The 19,270-nt window shown below is 41.1% G+C and overlaps 1 protein-coding gene across 1 annotated transcript in view; it reads left to right on the forward strand.

Moving 5' to 3' along the window:
- Window positions 1-19,270, forward strand: part of LOC145404719 (serine incorporator 3-like) — a 36,272-nt gene that overhangs the window by 9,889 nt on the left and 7,113 nt on the right. The window contains exons 4-7 of the mRNA XM_080276270.1: window positions 785-920; window positions 3,736-3,864; window positions 12,044-12,184; window positions 13,251-13,418. Of these exons, the coding sequence (XP_080132396.1) occupies window positions 785-920; window positions 3,736-3,864; window positions 12,044-12,184; window positions 13,251-13,418 (574 nt within the window). The remainder of the gene's footprint in view (window positions 1-784; window positions 921-3,735; window positions 3,865-12,043; window positions 12,185-13,250; window positions 13,419-19,270) is intronic.

A 19,270-nucleotide genomic window follows, 5' to 3' on the forward strand; every position in this document is an offset into this window, starting at 1 on the left:
GCTGGTCCTTTGAAAGCAGTGATAAGAACAGGGAAGTGAGCAAGGAAGTGAAAAAGTTACTGCATGACAGTATTGTGATACCAACTCTAACATATGGATGTGAAGCTTGGACCTTGTTGGAGGGACACAAATGTGAGAGCAGTGGAAATGAGTTATATGAGAGGAGCATGTGGAGTCACATGGAGAGACAGACCCATAAATGAGGAAGTGAAGGAGTGTTGTGATGTGGATGTGATAGGAAGCGTTAGGAGCAACTCACTGAGGTGGTTTGGCCATGTAGAGAGGATGGAGAGTGAGAGACTGATGAGGAGAGTGTATGTGAGTGAGGTGGAGGGAGGGAGAGGGAAGGGAAGACCAAGGATGAGATGGAGGGATGGAGTGGAGAGGTATATGAGAGAGGGGTGTATGAGTTGGGAGCAGGGCAGTGAAACTGCAGGGGACAGGGTGACACTGAGGCGATTTGTTTGTGGCCATCCCTTATGGGATTAAGGCATCTGGTAGTAAATAGATAACAGTATATAGATAGATAAACACATCCCTGTACTGTGTTTAAAGTGCATTACTGTGCTGTAGACGTTTCTTTGTTCAGTAATTGCACATAAGTATTTCAGTACAGTCATTATTCAAATGCAGTAGTTGTTTTTATATTGCCTCATACTACAGCCGTAGCTAATTTTAGTGTGGTAAATACAGTACAGTACTAGAACAGCAACAGCATCTAACCACTACATTTATGACTGTCTGCACTGTAGTGACTTGTACTTACAGTAGTGCACCCTTTTAGTTTCCAGACAAGAATGTAGTATGTAACTGGCTTGGTGCAGGGGAGAGCTGTGAGGCAGCCTTTGGTTACATGGCAGTTTACAGACTCGGATTTGCCATCACTTGTTATCATTTTCTGCTCATGGTAATCACATGTGGTAAGTCCCTGATTTATATACTGTGTTGTAAGTACTCTTAAGGAAAGATTGTTTTCTAGGTTTTACTTGTGGCTGAAGTATCAAGTCTGTTCTATAATGCAAAGAATGCTTAGTTTTCCTGTACCATACTTTAGAATAAAAATCTTTCATAATTTATGATAATTTCATTAAAGCACTGTAATTAAAGATGGAATATCAGTATATTAACCTTTTTGTGGATACCATTGCCACTCATGTGAACGGAGATATTTCCCAATTAATCCTTTATGCAAGGATGAAGGAACAAAAGACCAGAGCCCATAAGGTTGCTTACTCCATGAAAAAACAAAGACAAGATAACAGAGAGCCAAATTCAAGATCTATTAATTTCAAGTGTACAGTACCTAATATAAGGTCAATAGCTCAAATAGTTTAAGTGTAATGGATTTAAGTTCCACTGTTTGTGTCCTTAGATGAAAAAATATGGAACTAGCACTTTCGAGAATGATCAGTCTATCTATCTATCTATTGCCAGATGCCTTAATCCCTTAAGGGGTGGCCAGAAACAAATCACTTCCATGTCACTCAGTCCCCCGCCATTTCATTTCCCGGCTCCCAGCTTACACACCCCTCTCTCATATACCTCTCCACTCCATCTCTCCATCTCATCCTTGGCCTCCCCCTCCCTCTCCCCCCCTCTACCTCACTCACATACACTCTCCTTGTCAGTCTCTCACTCCTCATCCTCTCCACATGGCCAAATCACCTCAATGTGTTTCTCCTAAAGCTTCCTATCACATCCACATCCACACCACAACACTCCTTCACTCCCTTATTTGAAAGTCTCTCTCTCCATGTGACTCCACATGCTCCTCTCAAATAACTCTTTTTCCACTGCTCTCACTCATTATACCGTACATTATATATATGTCAGTCATTATATATTATTATAATTATAATTAATATTATTATTATTATTATTATTATCAGGTGGTAGGTGGGGGAACTCACCATCCACTCATTCGATGTAGTGCTGCTCTCGGGTGTCTGCCCTTACCTTTCTTCCTTCCTTGTTTACTTCCTTCCTCTTCTGTCTTTTTTTACTTATTTCTCTCCTCATCCTTCTGCCTATGGGTGAATTTACACTCCCTCTCAAAATATATTATTACTATTATTACATTATTATTATTATTATTATTATTATAATGGTAGGTGGGGGCACTCACCATCCACTCACTCGATGTATTGCTGCTCTCGGGTGTCTGCCCTTTCCTCTCTTCCATCCTTCTTTCCTTCCATCCACTTCTGTCTTTCTATCCTTCATTCTTTCCTCGTCCCTCTGCCTACGAGTGACTTTGCACTCCCTCTTCTGCCTTTCTTTCCTTTATTCTTTCCTTTTCCTTCTGCCTGTGGGTGACTCTACACTGAGTGACAGGCCAAATGGTTTCCTATACACCAGGAAACCATTTACTACACTCGGTGATAACCATATAACCTGATTATGGCGCATGGTGGTTTAGTGGGTAATTACGGTGCTGCAGTCAGATTGAGCCAATGAAGGTGTATATCCAAGGGATGATTGGGGTTTATTGCTCATGTTATGCCACTAAGGGATGAGTGAGGCTGGTCACTTTCATTTTAAATGTCAGGACCAACTTACCTAGCCCTGGGCTGCTACGTTCCTCATGGGGCAACGCAGGATTGGATGATGGATGGATGGATGGATGGATTATTGTTGTTGTTATTATTATTATTATTGTTATTATTATTATTATTATTCATCCGGACACTGCCATGTTAAAAAAGGGGTGCCTCTCTATCAGATACGATTATGTGAAGCTACAGAAGGTGGTGAATGATTTTGGCGTATCCGATAGAGCCAGGATTACGGGGGCTTGAATGATGAGTGAATGGAAGGTGTGGCCTATTGGATTGGGCAAATTTGGGCTGTCTGGACATTGCTACTCCTCACCCTGCCCTAGGATGGGAAAGGAGGTCCAAATGATGATGACGATGATGATGATTCATCCGGACCTCCTTTCCCCTCCTAGGGCAGGGTGAGGAGTAGCAATGTCCAGACAGCCCAAATTTGCTCAATCCAAAGGGCCATGCTTCCATTCAAGCCCCTGGAATCCTGGCTCTATCTGATAAGCCAAAAACATTCACCACATTCTATAGCTTCACATAAACGTATCCGATAGACTCAATCCGGACGGTGTCAAGTTACAAAGGGGGTGCCAAATCCCTTATCATGCACTTCTTCTCACAATATTCATCCAGCCAGCTCGATCTCTTGTCAGTCCCCTAGCCTCACTGACTTCCAAACCTTTCTTCCCGACACATTCATCCATCATATCCCTCCACCTTTTCCTTGGCCTACCTCGCCTCCTCCCTCCTTCAGATTTGTTGAGATATACCTTTTTCACCACTCTATTGTTATCCATTCTCTCCACATGACCATACCATCTCAGTACGCTCTCTTCAATTCTGGTGTCCACAGACTTCCTCACTCCACATCTTTCAGTAATCAAATTATTTCGTATCCTATCCACTCTTTGTACTCCACATACATTCCTCAGAAGTCCCATCTCCATTGCTCTCACTCTTGACTTTTCATTTTCATGCCACACCATAGTCTCATATCCATCCATCCATCCATCCATTCATCATCCAATCCTACGTTGCTCAATGAGGAGCGTAGGAGCCCAGGGCTTGGCAAGTTGGTCCTGATGTTTGGATAATAATAATGATAATAACAGTAATTATTATTATTTACAACAACAGTTCTCTCAACTGGTAACACATATATTCACATAAAATCTCAAATTTTGCACAGGGGTAAAGTCAAGCCGAGACTGTCGGGCAGGACTACATAATGGAATGTGGTTCTACAAGTCTCTGATACTGATCATCTTTTGTTTTGGAGCCTTCTTCATACCTGACCCAAATGACCTCTTCATCAATGGTAAAGACCTGTAAAGCCATTCATGAATGAAATGCATACCAGTCTTGTCTTCTGCTGATTTATTATTATTATTATGGTTTTCATTACTAAACTACATTGATCATGTATTCTTCTGGCCATTGACTTTTTTTTTTTCTTGGTCAAATTTATGGTAAGAAATTGTTGGCTACCATCAGCCTGGAAAGTACTGCATCAGATTGAAGTATAGGCACAACATTTGCACTGATGCATATACAGTATTTCATTCTTGGGCAGGCAGAGAGCTCAGCCACAAATACACTGATTAAAAATTTAGTTAAAATTTACACATTAAACTTATTTCTTAGCAGTCACTACATATTTAATGCTTTCTGAGTATAGCTGACATCCTCGTAACTGGAGAAGAATGAATACTGTCCATTTATTACCTACATGTCACAAAGGCAGCTGAAAGAAAGGAGGGGGGAGGTGTGGATTAGGAATTCCTGCCCTCTAAATTTTGATAAAAACAGTGACAGAAGTTTAGATGTGGGTTCCATGGATCCAGTAAAATGGCAAGTTTATATGGCTGAGTAAAATGTTGTTTAACCATGATCTTTTTGGCCAAACAGACTCATCAACCATGGGTAAGCAACAAGCCCCTGATTATCCAACTCTGCATTACCTGACAAATGAGATTATCTGAAAAAGCAAAAATATCGAGCTGAGTTAAAGCAGTAATTTCATGTTCAGTGGACGGGGAAACAGAATTTTTCGAACCACTCTCTGCTTCCTACTGCCCACATCCCACCGATGATGTCCACAAACAAGGCCCAACCTGTCCGCTCTGTCTTGGCACTACCGTAAAGCACCAGGTGCAGATGTGTGCTGAGTTTTTCATGGAGTTTGTGCCCTTTGTTGCCACACCAGAGCTTTTGCCGGGGCTTATGTTGCTTGCCTTTGTGTTGGTATGTGGGTGCACGGCTGCTCCTCATATCAAGTGCTCAAGGAACGTCATTTCCATCGAGAAAAAGTGGGAGGATAATCACGTAGTTTGATGGTAATGAACAGTGGCATCTCAATGCCACTAAACACACGGGAATAATCAGCAAAATTTTTTACTGATACAGTTTACATTAGCTATTTATTTACCATGTAGACTTGTCATGTACTGTACTGCATGTCTTTCATTTCCTGTATTGCATTACTGCATATCTTTTTTGAACATGAAATTACTGTATGTACAGTACAGTAGTACGGTACTGTATAATGTGCTGTACAATGAATTTTTATCAGGAAAACTCTGTTAGGGATTGTTTTTTCTGTTTTTGGGGGTGATAGTATGGCATTATCCAAAAAAATGCATCATCACTGACATGACTTTGGTTGAAATATGATGGATAATTGGCAGTTACTGCACTTCTGTGGTGCTGTCCTATAAGTATGGTACAGTACAGTACATACATCATATAGGGAACCATTGCCCTCTTGTGGCAGACAGCACATCACCAGGCTTCATCCCCACAGTGAAGTGCAGGGAATTATGAGGAGGTTGGACTTTTGGGTGGACACCATAGCTGCTTCACTTGACCCATAGTACACAGTGCTATCACATGTAGGCTCCTTGTCAGTGAAATGTAAAAGGTGTGAATGAAGAGTGGAAGTAATACTTATGACAGTAAATGTATTTAAGAAGGGAAGTTACAGTATGATGTGATGGCACAGTATGTGACAGAATTGAATGGGAGTGAAGTGGATAACTGAAATTTGAAGTGTATATGGTCAGTCTGGTACAGGAGACCCCCCCCAATATGTGCGAGCTCTTTATGGATAAATTAACAGTGTGCAGACAAAAGATGTGGTACTTAGGATGTATATGAAGAAAAATAAATCCATTTGCACAACATGCTTTTCACAGGAATCATGGAACATAGTTAATTGTGAATTATATTGGCTTGCGAGGTGGAGCTGAGAATTCTGAAGACTTGCACATAGGTATGTGACCTGTATTTTACCTTTGTACATTCTTGTTCCTGTTTCTGGATTTCTCCCAGCCTTTGTGCATGGGTGGGAAAGAGGGTTAAGATGATGAGGTTTGTACCATCACTAGAGAATTTTATTCAGCTTTAGCGAGACCTGTTTTTGTGAAGTAATACAGTACCAAGAAGATGGCTTCAGCTCCCTTCCCAGTGAGGTTTCTTTCTTAAGCTGAGTAAAAAATACTTTGTCGGCAGCGAGAGTATGATAAAATAGGTTATCATTTCCTTTATCATATACGGTATATCCTTCCCTCTTCTAATTCTCTACTTTCCTTCACATTATTACTGTATTTTCTTCCTTCTACCTATCTAAAGTGGTACAAAACTGTTGTATCCTTAGATTCCTCACAGTATAGACCATTTCAGTTAACTATATTAGTAAACGATGCATGGAGAGAGTATTATAACCTGTGGCTGAATGAGGAGTTTGTTGGAAATGGGAAGATTTGAAGTCAGCAGATTCAATGTTTCGCCATTGACTTTTGACTAATGCTGCTACTGCGAGCAGGGCAATTGGCAGGATGCAGTTGGGGAGTGTGGCATGTGTGTCTGTATTGACTGCTAAAATGTTGAAGGCCTCAGGGGCTACAGGAGTGGGTGTAGTTATTGATTTGATAAATTTGATTATTTATGAGTATGTTCAGATAACTGGCTGAAGACTGTGACTGTAATGTGTGAAAGGTGAAGGTTCATGCCTTGGAAAGGGGAAATTATAGAGGTATAAAACTTTTGGATAAGGTAGTGAAGGCAGTCGAGACAGTCCTGGATGCACAATAAAGGAAAGAATGAATATTGATGAGATGCTGTTTGAGTTTATGCCAGCAAAACGGACGACTGGTGCACTGTTCATTGTCCGACAGCTTCGGGAAAAATATGTAGGAAAGAAAAGGGAGCTGTACAGTCAGGTCTTGTTATATGTCAGTTTGGTATTTGATAAATTGATAGAACATTGAACTAAAAGTTATACACAGTTTCAAAATAACAATGGCAAAATTCACTTATAAAGTACAATACACTCAATCCTCATAAATCACAGCAATTTGGGTCTGGACCACTACCGTGATTTACGAAATCCGTGATTTATGAATAATAACTCTTATGTGAAAAATTAATTTGAGTCTGGACTTTGGCCAACTCGCCCCCACAGCACCCTACCTACACCTATCTAGGCACCATCAAACACAAACATAGAAATTTAGGAATATTCAGTGGATGTTTTAATACAAATAAGCCATGTTAAGGGATCTCACCTTAATCCTATGACGAAATTGCTTAAGTGAATGGTGTGGGATGGTGTTGGGAAGAACTTAGAACCTCTCAGCACTTGTTCTTCCCAAACTCTTTCGCCAGCTTTAAAACTTCTCTCCCCTCTCAACACAACGAAGGAGCTCCAAACGTTGACTGTACAACAACTGCGGCAGCTTCTTGACACCATACTGCTTAGAGCGCTTCACTGGGGGGTCGGGAGGGGCCATGGCAGGTAGGAGGCGGGGGGAAGTTGCACAAAAAAAGGCAGGTAACTCTCGTACTCCACGGCAACGGTCGGTAGTGTGCGGACTGGCGGGACAAGAACAACAACAACATGGTGGCATTAGTATGCACATATACCACCAAGGACACGCGGTGATTGGTTGTTGGACCACGATTTTCAGTTTGAATGCCGCAGTTTATAGTTCTCCTCGGAAAAGACCCACTTGGGTGCCTAGATTCGCGATTTTCGTGACTTAACAGTGATTTATGGTTGCTGGCAGTCTGATGGCCACCTAGCCGTGATTTACGAATCCGTGATTTATGAACACGCGATTTACGAGGATTGAGTGTATTTGTGTTGGCTGCACACAACAATCCTGTGCATACATAAGTAATCCCTCTAATATCCGAACGCCCAATATCCGAACATCCCCACTAACCGGACATAATAGTCCTGGGATCCAGTATTCCCAAAATGGGCCAAAAACAGCAAAAAATTCGAAAAAAATCTGACTTTTTTCCCACCCGTAATTTGACATTGCTGCCTGGCGCCGAACAGCTGTTACACCATGGTCCCTTCATCCCTTCCTTCCTTCCTCCCCCTCCCCCCTCCCCGGTCAGGGTTGCCATTTGGTATTTTTCATTACCAAATGTGGGCCAATTTGGTAATGAAAAATTTGTTTGGTAATGAATCAGAATAATGCATTACCAAATGGATTTTTCACATGTATGAGGATACAAAAGTGGATATATGTGGATTGACTGAAACTAAATGGAAAGGTGAAAGGGTGAGAGAATGGGAATATGGTGTAGGTATATGTGCGGGAGTCAGTGAGAATGAGAGGGCAAGAGAGGGAGTATGTCTGATGATAAGCAAGAAGTGGAAGGAGAATATAAGAGAGTATGGAACAGTGGGTGCAAGGGTTGTATGGGTGAGGTTGAAAGTAGGTATACAAGCATGGGCGATCGTATGCGTGAATGCTCCAACAGAGGATCGAGTGGCAAGAGTGAAAGATGAGTTTTAGGCGAGAGTAGAAGCATGTATGGACAAGTTTGAGAGGAGCGAGAGAGTGCTGTTGATTGGAGACATGAATGGCAAAGTTGGGAATGTACGAATGGATGGAGTGGTTGGTCAGTGGGGTGTGCCAGCTGAAGTAGATGGGAATGGTAGTGCTTTGGTGGACATCTGTGCTTGTAAGGGGTTGGCAATAGCCAACACCTACTTTCGTCATTAGATGATTCACCGGTATACATGGAGAGTAATGAGGAGGATGGATGGTGAACTTGTTGAACGAAAGGCAATGATAGACTACGTGTGTGTGGATGAGCGAATGAGAAGACAAGTGTTGAATGCAAGAGTGTGGAGAGGGTGGGGAAATGGAGTCTCGGACCATCACTTAGTGATGGCCAAAGTAAAGATGCAAAGAAAGTGGTTGAGGAGACGAAGGGGAAGACAGGAGGAAGCAGCTCCTGTGAGAAGAGTGGAGAAATTGCAAGATAGTGAGAAAATGACAGAGTATAAGAGCATAGTGGAAGAAAGATTGGGAAGGTATGAGCTAGAGCAGATGGAAGGGGTGGAAGACGTATGTAAGATATTTACGGAAGAGATAGGCACAGCGTGTGAGGCGGTTTGTGGAGTGAGGAGGAGATGCAAGGGTGTGCAAGGGACAGCATGGTGGAATGATGAGGTGAAACGAGCTGTGGAACAAAAGAAGAAGGCATATGGTGAATGGTTGGCGAGTAGAGGTAGGACAGAAGATGAGAGAGAGAAGAGAGAGATATATGTGAGCAGGAGAAGGGAGGTTAAGAGACTGGTGAAGGAGAGTAAGAAGAAAGTGGATGAAGAGTTTGGGAGGAATCTGAGTGTGAAATGGAGGGAGAGTAAGAAATTGTTTTGGAAGGAGGTAAAGAAAGTAAGGCAGTGTGAAAGGGGAAATAATAGGGGAGTGAAAGATAGGAATAATAGATTGTTGGTGGAGAAGAGAGAGAAATTGAGGAGATGGAAGGAGCACTTTGAGGATTTGTTGAATGTAGAGAGTGAGAGCAGTGTGAGTATAAGTGGTTGGGGAATGGCTGGGAGAAGGAGAGATGAGAGGAGGGAGGAAGAGATCAGTAGGGCGGAAGTAGTGGAAGCGATGAAGAAGATTAAGGTGGGAAAGGCCCCAGGAATTGATGGAGTGTGTGGTGAAATGCTTAGGTATGGGGGTGAGAATAAATGCTAGCTTTACAAATTTGGTAATGAAAAGTTAAATTTGGTAATGAAAGTTGAGGAGATTGGTAATGTGGCCGTTGCGATCTGGCAACTCTGTTACCCCGCCATCATCAACAGTCACAGCCTAACTCCAATCGAGAGCAGATGCTCATAGCAGTGCAAACCACAGGTGCTTGTTTTTTGTGAATAAACAGTGAATAAACTGCAATACCTCGGCACTAGAATACACAGGAATTTACAGTGTTGTGCGGTGTTAAGAAATTAGAATTTAGAGTGCAGAGGATTAACTGTGGACTGCAAACTGGTGGTTCAAACCAGTCCAGGAGCCAGGGACTTGTAAGTACCCAGAATATTTAATATTGTATAAACTCACCTCTAAAACCTCATTTTATGGTTCTTTTGCATTTATTTCAGTCTTTTATGTCCCTTATTGGTGTGATTTGGGTCTTAAATAGGTGCAATGCATGTCCAGAGGGAGTTGTATAGGTGTTTCTCTGAGTTAGGGTCCATAAGTACAAGTCCATAAGCTGGGGCCCAATATCCGGACAGGACCACTATCCGGACCTGCCTATGGCTCTATTATGTCGGATATTGGAGGGATTACTGTACCTCCAGTACGAGTCAGACATTTGAACCAACATGGAGCCAGTGTTTACATTTGCTATGATTGTCTCCTTTTTATTCCATTTCATGTGTGCAAGTCCATCGAAAGACTATTGCTATCACCAAGTAGCAGTGCAAGTGTACAATGAACAGTGCAGTGTGCAATAAGTGAAGTGATAACTTTTGTGTGAAATACTGAAACTTGTGACTTGGAAAACACTGTCTGGCAAGGACGCTACCCTTGGTGGAAAGCATTGTATTACTAAGAGCACCAAGGGCAGTCCAAAAAGGGTAAGGTTTTTGAGATTTTAGGTTATGTGGTTCTTACCTCCCTCCCCATCCAAAGTGAAGCCATGTTATGTTGACCCCAGTGTTCTGTAAATTGTTGTCCGATGAGTTTTCACATACTTGACCCCATCGCATATCAAGGCATGATTGTACTTTGTTTTTGGTGATTTGGAGGCCTTTGACAGAGTTCTTAGGGAGGTGGTGAGGTGAGCAATGAGGAAGTTTGAGATCGAGGAGTGGTTGGTTTGAGTAGTTGTGACAATGTATGAGGGTGCTCACACCGAGGTGAAAGTGAATGAAGATTTGAATGATGAATTTTCTATAAATGTTGGCTTGCATCAAGGGTCAGTCTTGAACCCCTTATTGTTTATCATAGTGCTTGAAGCTCTCTCATATGACTTCAGAAATGGACTCCCATGGGAGATGTTGTATGCTGATGACTTGGTGTTGAATTTGAAGAATGAGAGGGAGGCAGAGGAAAGATTTAGGAAGTATAGAGATGGACTGGGGCACTAGGGTTTGAAAGTAAACATGGATAAAACAAAAGTGATGATATTCAATGCTGGTGGCAGTACTGTCAAAGCAGAGGGAGTGTGGTCATGTGCCACACCCACGAGCATGTAGGAGGTAACTTAGCCTTGTGCAGTGTTTGTGATAAGTGGGTTCATAAGAGATATAGTGGTGTTAGAGGCAGGCTGCAAAATAATGCTGATTTCTTGTGTGCTCTGTGGTAGGGAGAGTCTGTAGAGATTGAGAGGTGTGAAAAGATTGATCTTGCTGGAGAGTCTCTTGAATGTGTGGAGGAGTTTTGTTGTTTGGAGGACATGTTTTGTTCTGGAGGTGAGGCTGGAGCCAGCTCTGTGGCCAGAGTAAGGAGTGGTTGGAGGACATTCAGGAAGGTTTTGCCACTCCTGACATCGAGACGGCTCTCCGTCCATGCTGAAAGGTCACTGTGTGCTGCATGTGTTAGGAATATAATGCTGTATGGTAGTGGGACCTGGACAGTAAAGGAAGAGGATATTCCTAGGCTCAGATGTACAGAAACGATAATGATTAGATGGATGTGTAGTGCATCCTTGAATGTGAGGCCTGGGTGGGTTAGGATTGCGATTGAGGAAAGGAAGGATTGGACTTGAATGTATTAGTGTTGTGGTGAGGAAGTGTAGATTAAGATGGTTTGGGCATGTTGAGAGGATGGATGATGACAGCTGGGCGCTGGGCGTGAAAGGTGAGAGGTGTGAATGTTAGTGGTAAGGCTGTGACAGGCAGACTGAAAAAGACCTGGGAAAAGGTCATGGAGTATGACCTCAGGGATAAGGGTCTGAATAGGAAGGCTGCCAGAGATCAAGCAGCTTGGAGATCTGCCAGTAGGTGCCCGAGGTTGATGCATGCAAGCGTGTTGGAGCCTTTATAAATGAAACTACTGTATTTATGTATCCTGTGTCAATTGGTATCAGATACAGTGGGGAAGGCCTGGCTGATTTTATTTGTCTCGGGAAAGTATGCAGTTAAAGAATGATATTGGTTTTTTGCTTATAAAGTTACTTCTTGCATAAAATCCAAGTTAATCTCATTTTCATTTATGCTCATGCTAGCCTGTGTTTTTCAGTCTGGATGTACACAGCAATGTCTGGAGCTGCTTTGTTCATTATCATCCAGCTGATTTTATTGGTGTTACTCTTCCATTCTTGGACGGATAAGCTGGTGGCCAGGGTTGACAATGGAGGTTCACCTTTGTGTTGGTATGGAGGTTAGTAATTGGAGTTTATTTTAATTCTTATTAGTTTTTGCTAGTTGTAGATAGGGACGCTCACAATCGACTCACTCGTTGTAGTGCTGTCCTCAGGTGTCTACCCTTTCAGCTGGCAGTTGTGCTGCCAGATATTAATACAATCAATCAATCATTCTTTCCTTGTTCTTCTGCCTAAGGGTGACTTTACACTCCTTCTTCTGTCTTTCTTTCCTTCATTCTTTCCTCTTCCTTCTACCTGTGGGTGACTCTACACTAAGTGACAAGCCAAATGATTTCCTGTACACCAGGAAACCACGTACTATGCTGGGTGGTAACCATATAACCAGATTTTGGCACCTGATGGTCTAGTAGGTAATACTGTAGCTACTTTAGCTTACAGGCACAAAGCGGTGCAGTGATGGGGATGTGAAATAAGTTAAAAAGGAATAAAATAATGGGCCAAATTAGTTTAAAACTGGTATAGTTTACACTTTTAGTACCAGAATATGCTGTTGTACTCATTTTTAAATTCAAACATGTGCTTGAAATCCCTCTTCAGGGGGGACCCTTGGATATAAAGAACTACTGTACTGTATTGGCTTTAACAAACCCGGCTTTCCTCAATTAGTCTCTTATAGTGTGGGTCTACCGTATATACTATATTGGCTATTGAAAAATGCAAAAAAATTGAAACAGTGAATTACCAGAAAAATCCCTCCCTTCCCCCCCCCCCCCAAAAAAAAAAAATAGGTTAGACTTTTCATTAACCCCTTTCCTTTGAGCTTAATCCCTTAATCACTTCACCATGAGCTTATCTTCCTTCCAGTACCATATCTTAGTAGGAGGAGGAGTTAGGAAGCTTTAGACAGCCCTCTGCTATCCCCAAAGTAAAGCAATGACTTTTGATGTCATGGGTACATCCTGGTATGCTCCTCTTGCCTAGAAATGACAGACAGGGTATGTCATCATGGTCAAGGGATTAAATCAAATATAACTGCCAGCTGTATCTAAGCATTTGGTGCTGTTTAATGTAATATGCTTATTTCTTGAAAAGTACTGGAACATATATAATTTGCCTTTTCAGTGGTTGCTGTGATGTCATCATTGACTGTATATTTTGTGTGTGGTGCTGCAGTTGTCCTTCTTTATTATTACTTTGCTGCTGGGGATGGATGCATCAGGAATCGATGCTTCATAATCATCAATGCAGTGTCTTGCATCATCGTGTCCGGGGTGTCTGTGATCAAGAAAGGTATCGTAATTACTGTATGTTGAATTAATATAATAAACAAGCCAAATGATTTCCTGTACACCAGGAAACCATTTACTGCACTGGATGGTAACCATATACCCATATTATGGCACTTCATGGTTAAGTGGGTAATTAAGGAACTCCAATTGGATTGAGCCTGTTTAGGTTTATACCTAAGGAGTGGTTGGGGTTTATTGCTCACGTAATGCCACTAAGGGATGAGCGAGGCTGGTCACCATCATCTTAAATGTCAGGACCAACTTACCTAACCCTGGGCTCCTTTGCTCCTCATGGGGCAACATAGAATTGGATGATGGATGGATGGAATATTTATTCCTTCAGTGAGCTGTCATTTTTAGGTCAATATGTTTATGGTTTTTTATTTGTGTATTTTGTGTTGTAAAAATCCTTATTTATTTATTTATTTTTTATTATACACTCAAGTCTTGGTATATATTTGTTCATTATGTGATAAATTGATAGAACAGTGAACTAAAAGTTATGCCCAGTTTTATGATAATAGTGGCAAAATTTGCGTATACGATAGTTGTGGTGGCAGCGTACGACAGTCCCATGCATTCACGGTGCCTTTCATTCAAGTCAACAGTCAGATGTCTGAGCCAACTAAGATAACTGACTAGTGTTTACATTCACTGTGATCATCTCCTTTTTATCCCATTTTGTAGGTGTAAGGCCACTGAAACATCACAGCTGTTGCCAGATAACAGTGCAAATGCATAACAAATAGTGCAGGGTATGATATTAAGTGGAATGATAACTTTTTGTGACCTGGAAAACTTGTGGCTTGTAAATCATGTCTGGCAAGGATGCAGCCTGTAGTTGAAAGCACGGTACTACTGAGGGAGCCGAGGCCACTCCTTTTTTTTTTTTTTTTCCCCTCATGGTCCAGGGCACCCTCCCTATCCCCATTTAACCAATGTTATATCAACTATGGCATACGATAAATCATTATGTGATGGTTTTTCACGATGTAACCCCATCGCATACTGAGGCGTAACTGCATTTTTTTTTTTTTTTTTTTTTTTTTTTTTAACATTAATAAGTAATTAATGAGACAGATGCCCAGGACTTATAGAGTGTTTGTGGTGGGTGATTTGAATGGAGGAGTTCACACTGGTCCTGTGGATAATGGAGTGTCAGGGGAAATTGATAATGAAAGATAACTGAAGTGCCTGTGTCAGGAAAGGAGCTTGTGCATTTGCAACTCATATTTTTAGCAAAAAGATACAAGTAGTTACAAATATACATGGTACAGAGGGAACAGAGGGCTGAAAGGAGCCTGATTGAACATATACTTGTTGAGAGAATGATACCTGGGAATGTTGTGGATATGAGGGCGGTGATAGGACGATGCAGAGATCTGTCTGGTCATGTGATCGTGGTATGCACAGTAAAGTTGAGAGGAGTGAGATGGATAAAGGGAGAGTGGAGTAGTCAGGGGAAAAGATTGGAAATGGAAAAGCTGAGCAACAAAGAAGTGGCTGTTGAATATCAGGCTAAAGTAGTGGAGGAGTTGGAGACAGTAAATTGGAAGCAAATGGGTCTGAACGACTTGTGGAGTGCATGTAGGAAACATTTAATTAGCAGTGCCAAAGCAGTGTGTGGTGTAGTGAGGTTAGCAAATAAGAATGGTGGGATGAAGAAGTTGAAAGAGATATGGAGGAAGTGGTTAGAGTGGATGCAGGAAAGAGATTCAAATGAAAGAAGATGAGAGTACATTAAGAGTAAGAAGCATACAAAGATACTAGCAGAGAAGAATGAGAAGGAAGTATATGATGATCATGGAAGGAAAAGGAATGCAAATTACTCTGACAGTAGGAAATTGTTCAGGAAAGAGGTGCAAAAATGTAGAAGTGAAATTGGAAAGAATTGTGAGTGTGTGGGACAAAAGTGAAAGAGTAACCAGTGGACATGAAATAAGGAACATATAGAAAGAATATTTTGAAAGAATATTCTAGGAGTGGTGAGAGCAGGTGGCTGTACACATGACTGGCTTTGGTGGTGTGCACAGAAGGAATGTAGTACCAGGAAATGTAACATTGCCAGAAGTGAAGAATGCTGTGAAACACCTTAAGCATGGGAAAGCAGTAGGTTATGATGAGATGTATGCAAGATGATTAACCTTTTGAGATTCCAGTGACGTGTTTTCGCTTCATTTCAAATCCAACCTCAGAGATTCCATTGATGCATTTATGCGTCTTTTTAAGATACTTTTGTAAAATATTCACCATAAATTGCATTTATATGTCATGACAAAGAGACTCGGGCATGATGCGCATGGCAGGCAGTAGTTTTGTGGTTTTGAATAATTTAACCAGATTTATATATCTTTATTATTTTTATTTTATTTTATTTTATTTTTTTGCTAAATATTTTTCTATGGCAAGGACTACATTAAAGTACAACTATTCAGCTTCAAAATAACACCACAACCAGCATCCTATGATAAAAAGTGTATTTACACTGACTGATCAAAGAAAAAGATCGCGAAGTGAATATGCGGCTGAGACTTATAAAAATATTTGCATCTTTTTCCTTTCACTTTACCGCGTAATAAAATACTGAAATAACCATAATCTGTATATCATTGTAAAGGTAATTTATTGTAGTTTTGCATGGATTAAACCAAATTTTTATATCTTTGTTATTTTTTTTTTTCCCCGAAATATTTCTCTACAGCAACGTTTAAAATTTTTGGTTTTTGCCTAACTTAGCTCATCATTTTGACTTTGTTTGTTCATAATTTTTGAACATACTACGATAAAGTACAACTATTCAGCTTTAAATTGACAGCAAAACCAACATTCTATCATGAAAAGTGTATTTCCACAGAGTGATAAAAAAAATATATCGAGGCACAAAGATGTGGGTCAGCGTGAGTGGCTGACTCAAGCACAAACATAATCTGCCCTTCCCAGAAACCTAATAAGGTTAAGTATAGTGAAGGGAGTGGAATGACATATTTGTTTGATAAATGTAGAAAAACATGACTGACTGTACCAGCAGAGTGGAAAAAGGCTGTGATTATATCCCTGTACAAGAATAAAGATAAATGAAGTGAGTGCAAAAATTATCATGATATAAGTGTTTTGAGTGTTGTAAGCAAGGTACAGTAAAACCTCGATATAAGTGACTTCAATGGACCGGAATTCGCTTTTATCAGAGTCGAGGAGCCACCAGACTAAATTCCTATATATTGGAAAAAGTCCGATAAAGCCAGAAGCAATCCAGACTGCCTGACCACTTCAGGTATGTTCACCACAATAAGAAAAATAAAAGACATGTTTATCAGTGTACAGTACAGTATTATTATATATATTTATACCATATAATTAATGTAGTGAATTTATAACAGTACAGTACTGCAATGGTAGTCAAAACAGTTTAAACACCGTTCGTGCGATCCGGACTAATGTCTGATATATCGGAAAAAGTCCGGGTTAGCAGTGGGAAGTCCGGATGTCGCTTTTATCAGAATTCCGCATTTTTCGGAATGGCTTGGGCCCCAATTAGTCCGTTCTAGTGAGGTCTTACTGTACCGTATATGGAAATATCATAGAGAAAGCAAATGATATATCAGAAAGCCTGGTGCTTGTCACACAGGGTGGCTTTAGGAGTGGTAGAGGATGTGTGGATCAAATATTTGCAATGAGGCAAAAATGGAAAAGGCTTGAGAGAAGAACTATAAGGTATTATGGCATTTATGGCTCAGGAAAAAAGAGTATGACCAGGTAAACAGTGGAAGATGGTGGAAGGTTTTGCAGATGTACGGGGTAGATGGTAAACTGCTGAGTGCCATTACGAGCTTTTACAAAGGTAGTGAAGCATGCAGAAGGGCAGATGGACGTGTATGGTTCAAGAGAAATGTTGGCACAAGACAAGGCTGTGTATGTCCCCATGGTCGTTCACTGTATGCATGGATGGTGTTATGGGAGTAATGGAAAGAGGGATGGCGATGGTAATGAATGGTGGAGGATGGAGACTTTCAAGTCTGATGTATGCAAATGATAGTGCTTCTTGTAAATAGTACAGTAGTCAGGAGCTTGGTAGACCAATGGAGAGTTTTGAAGAGTCTGTGAGTGTCATGCTTTAAAAGTAAACGTAAATAGTGATATTGTCGAGTGAAACTGTGACTCCCAGTGTGATGTTCTGATGAATGGAGAGACACTTGAATTTGGAGGGAGAGTTTAAGTACCAGGCTGCATGATAGAAAAGAGGTAAATGTACAGAAGTGGAAAGTAGAGTGGCACAGGGAAGGAAAGTGGCTGGTGCTGTGAAGGTCTTGATAAGAAGGAGAGGTCTGAGCTGTGACAGCTGTGAAAGCCATGCATGAAGGGAGTTTTAGTACCTACTTTAGTATTTGAGTGTGAGTCTGTGGTTCATTTAATTAAGTTTTGTTTTGATATAAAGGTTCCAACATGCTTGCATGCATCAGCCTTGTTTACCTGATAGTGGCTGTCCATGCTGCTCAATCTCTGGCAGCCTCCCTATTCAATTCCTTATCCATGAGGTCACACTGTATGACCTCATGCCAGGTCTTTTTCGGTCTGCCTCTCGTGAACCTACCCTCATCGTTCACACCTCACCCTCCACATCCAGTTATCGTCTTCCATCCTCTCCACATTCCCAAACCATCTCAGTCTACTCATCCTTATCACAAACTAACACATTCAAGTCCCTTCCTTTCTCTCACCTCTTTATTCACAATCCTAACCCCCCTCGGCATCCCATTCAGGGATTACATTACATTTCTAACTAATCATTTTCATCTTTGTACATTTGAACCTACGAATATCCTCTTCCTTTACGGGCCAAGTCTCACTGTGATGTGGCTGAATATGAAAAGCCAACAGTAAGAGCAGAGGAGATGATTCTGTTGTGGAATATGTGTGGAGTGTGGAGTGGTTAGGATAAGGAATAATGTGACTCATGAATGATGAAGATGCAGAGTAAGAAAGTCTGTGGATGCCAGAGTTGAAGTGAGTCTGCTTAGGTGGCAAGGGCATATGGAGAAAATGAATATGAAGAATAGTGAAGAGAGTATATCTGAGCAGATTTGAACGTGAGGGGAGGCATGGTAGGTCTAGAAGAAGGTGAATGTGGTAAATGAGTGTATGAGAGAGAGAGAGAGAGAGGGAGGGAGAGTTATAAGAGCTAATGACGTTAGGTAACCAATAAGCAACAGAGCTGACTTGATGGACTTTGTGCAGAGAAGTGTATAACAAATTTAGCGTTGTAGTGATCAGTAAGTGAGAAAACGATCATATACTGTAATGAGATATGGGAATCATAGCATTTGTATTAGTGAGAAAACAATCTTGAAATTTAAAAAATGGCACTAAAATGTTACAGTTGTATAAGAGAATGGGTGCACAACTATTGATTGTAAAAAAAAGGGTCTGCACTGTATTCTGGAGAATATGAATACACTCACTCCCCGTAGTAAAACTGGTAGGTATAAGAGTTTAAATCTGCGGGATGATTTGGGTTTAATGCTCTCTAATTGCTGCATAGAAATGACTGACTGGGCACTTGCCTTAAATGTCTGAGCTAAGTAGCTTAACCCTGGGCCCCTGTACTCCCCATAGGGTAATAAAGGATTGGATTATGAATGGATGGATGGATAATAAATATCATGGACCTTCATATTTACAAAAATTGGAGCCAGTCTGCAAAGATGATGTTCAATAGTGTTAGGCTACACAGTATCAATTACATACATTAGATTTATGATACTCCACCCATGACCATTAGCCTATTCACCATTCCCATCCCTCTTTCCACTGCTCAGATTTTAACCTGTCGCACAACCTCATCCATCTGTATAATGA

This window comes from Coenobita brevimanus, chromosome 64 (assembly GCF_032717465.1).
Source record: "Coenobita brevimanus isolate Jiangsu-jjx chromosome 64, ASM3271746v2, whole genome shotgun sequence".
NCBI classification, from domain to species: Eukaryota; Metazoa; Arthropoda; class Malacostraca; order Decapoda; family Coenobitidae; genus Coenobita; species Coenobita brevimanus.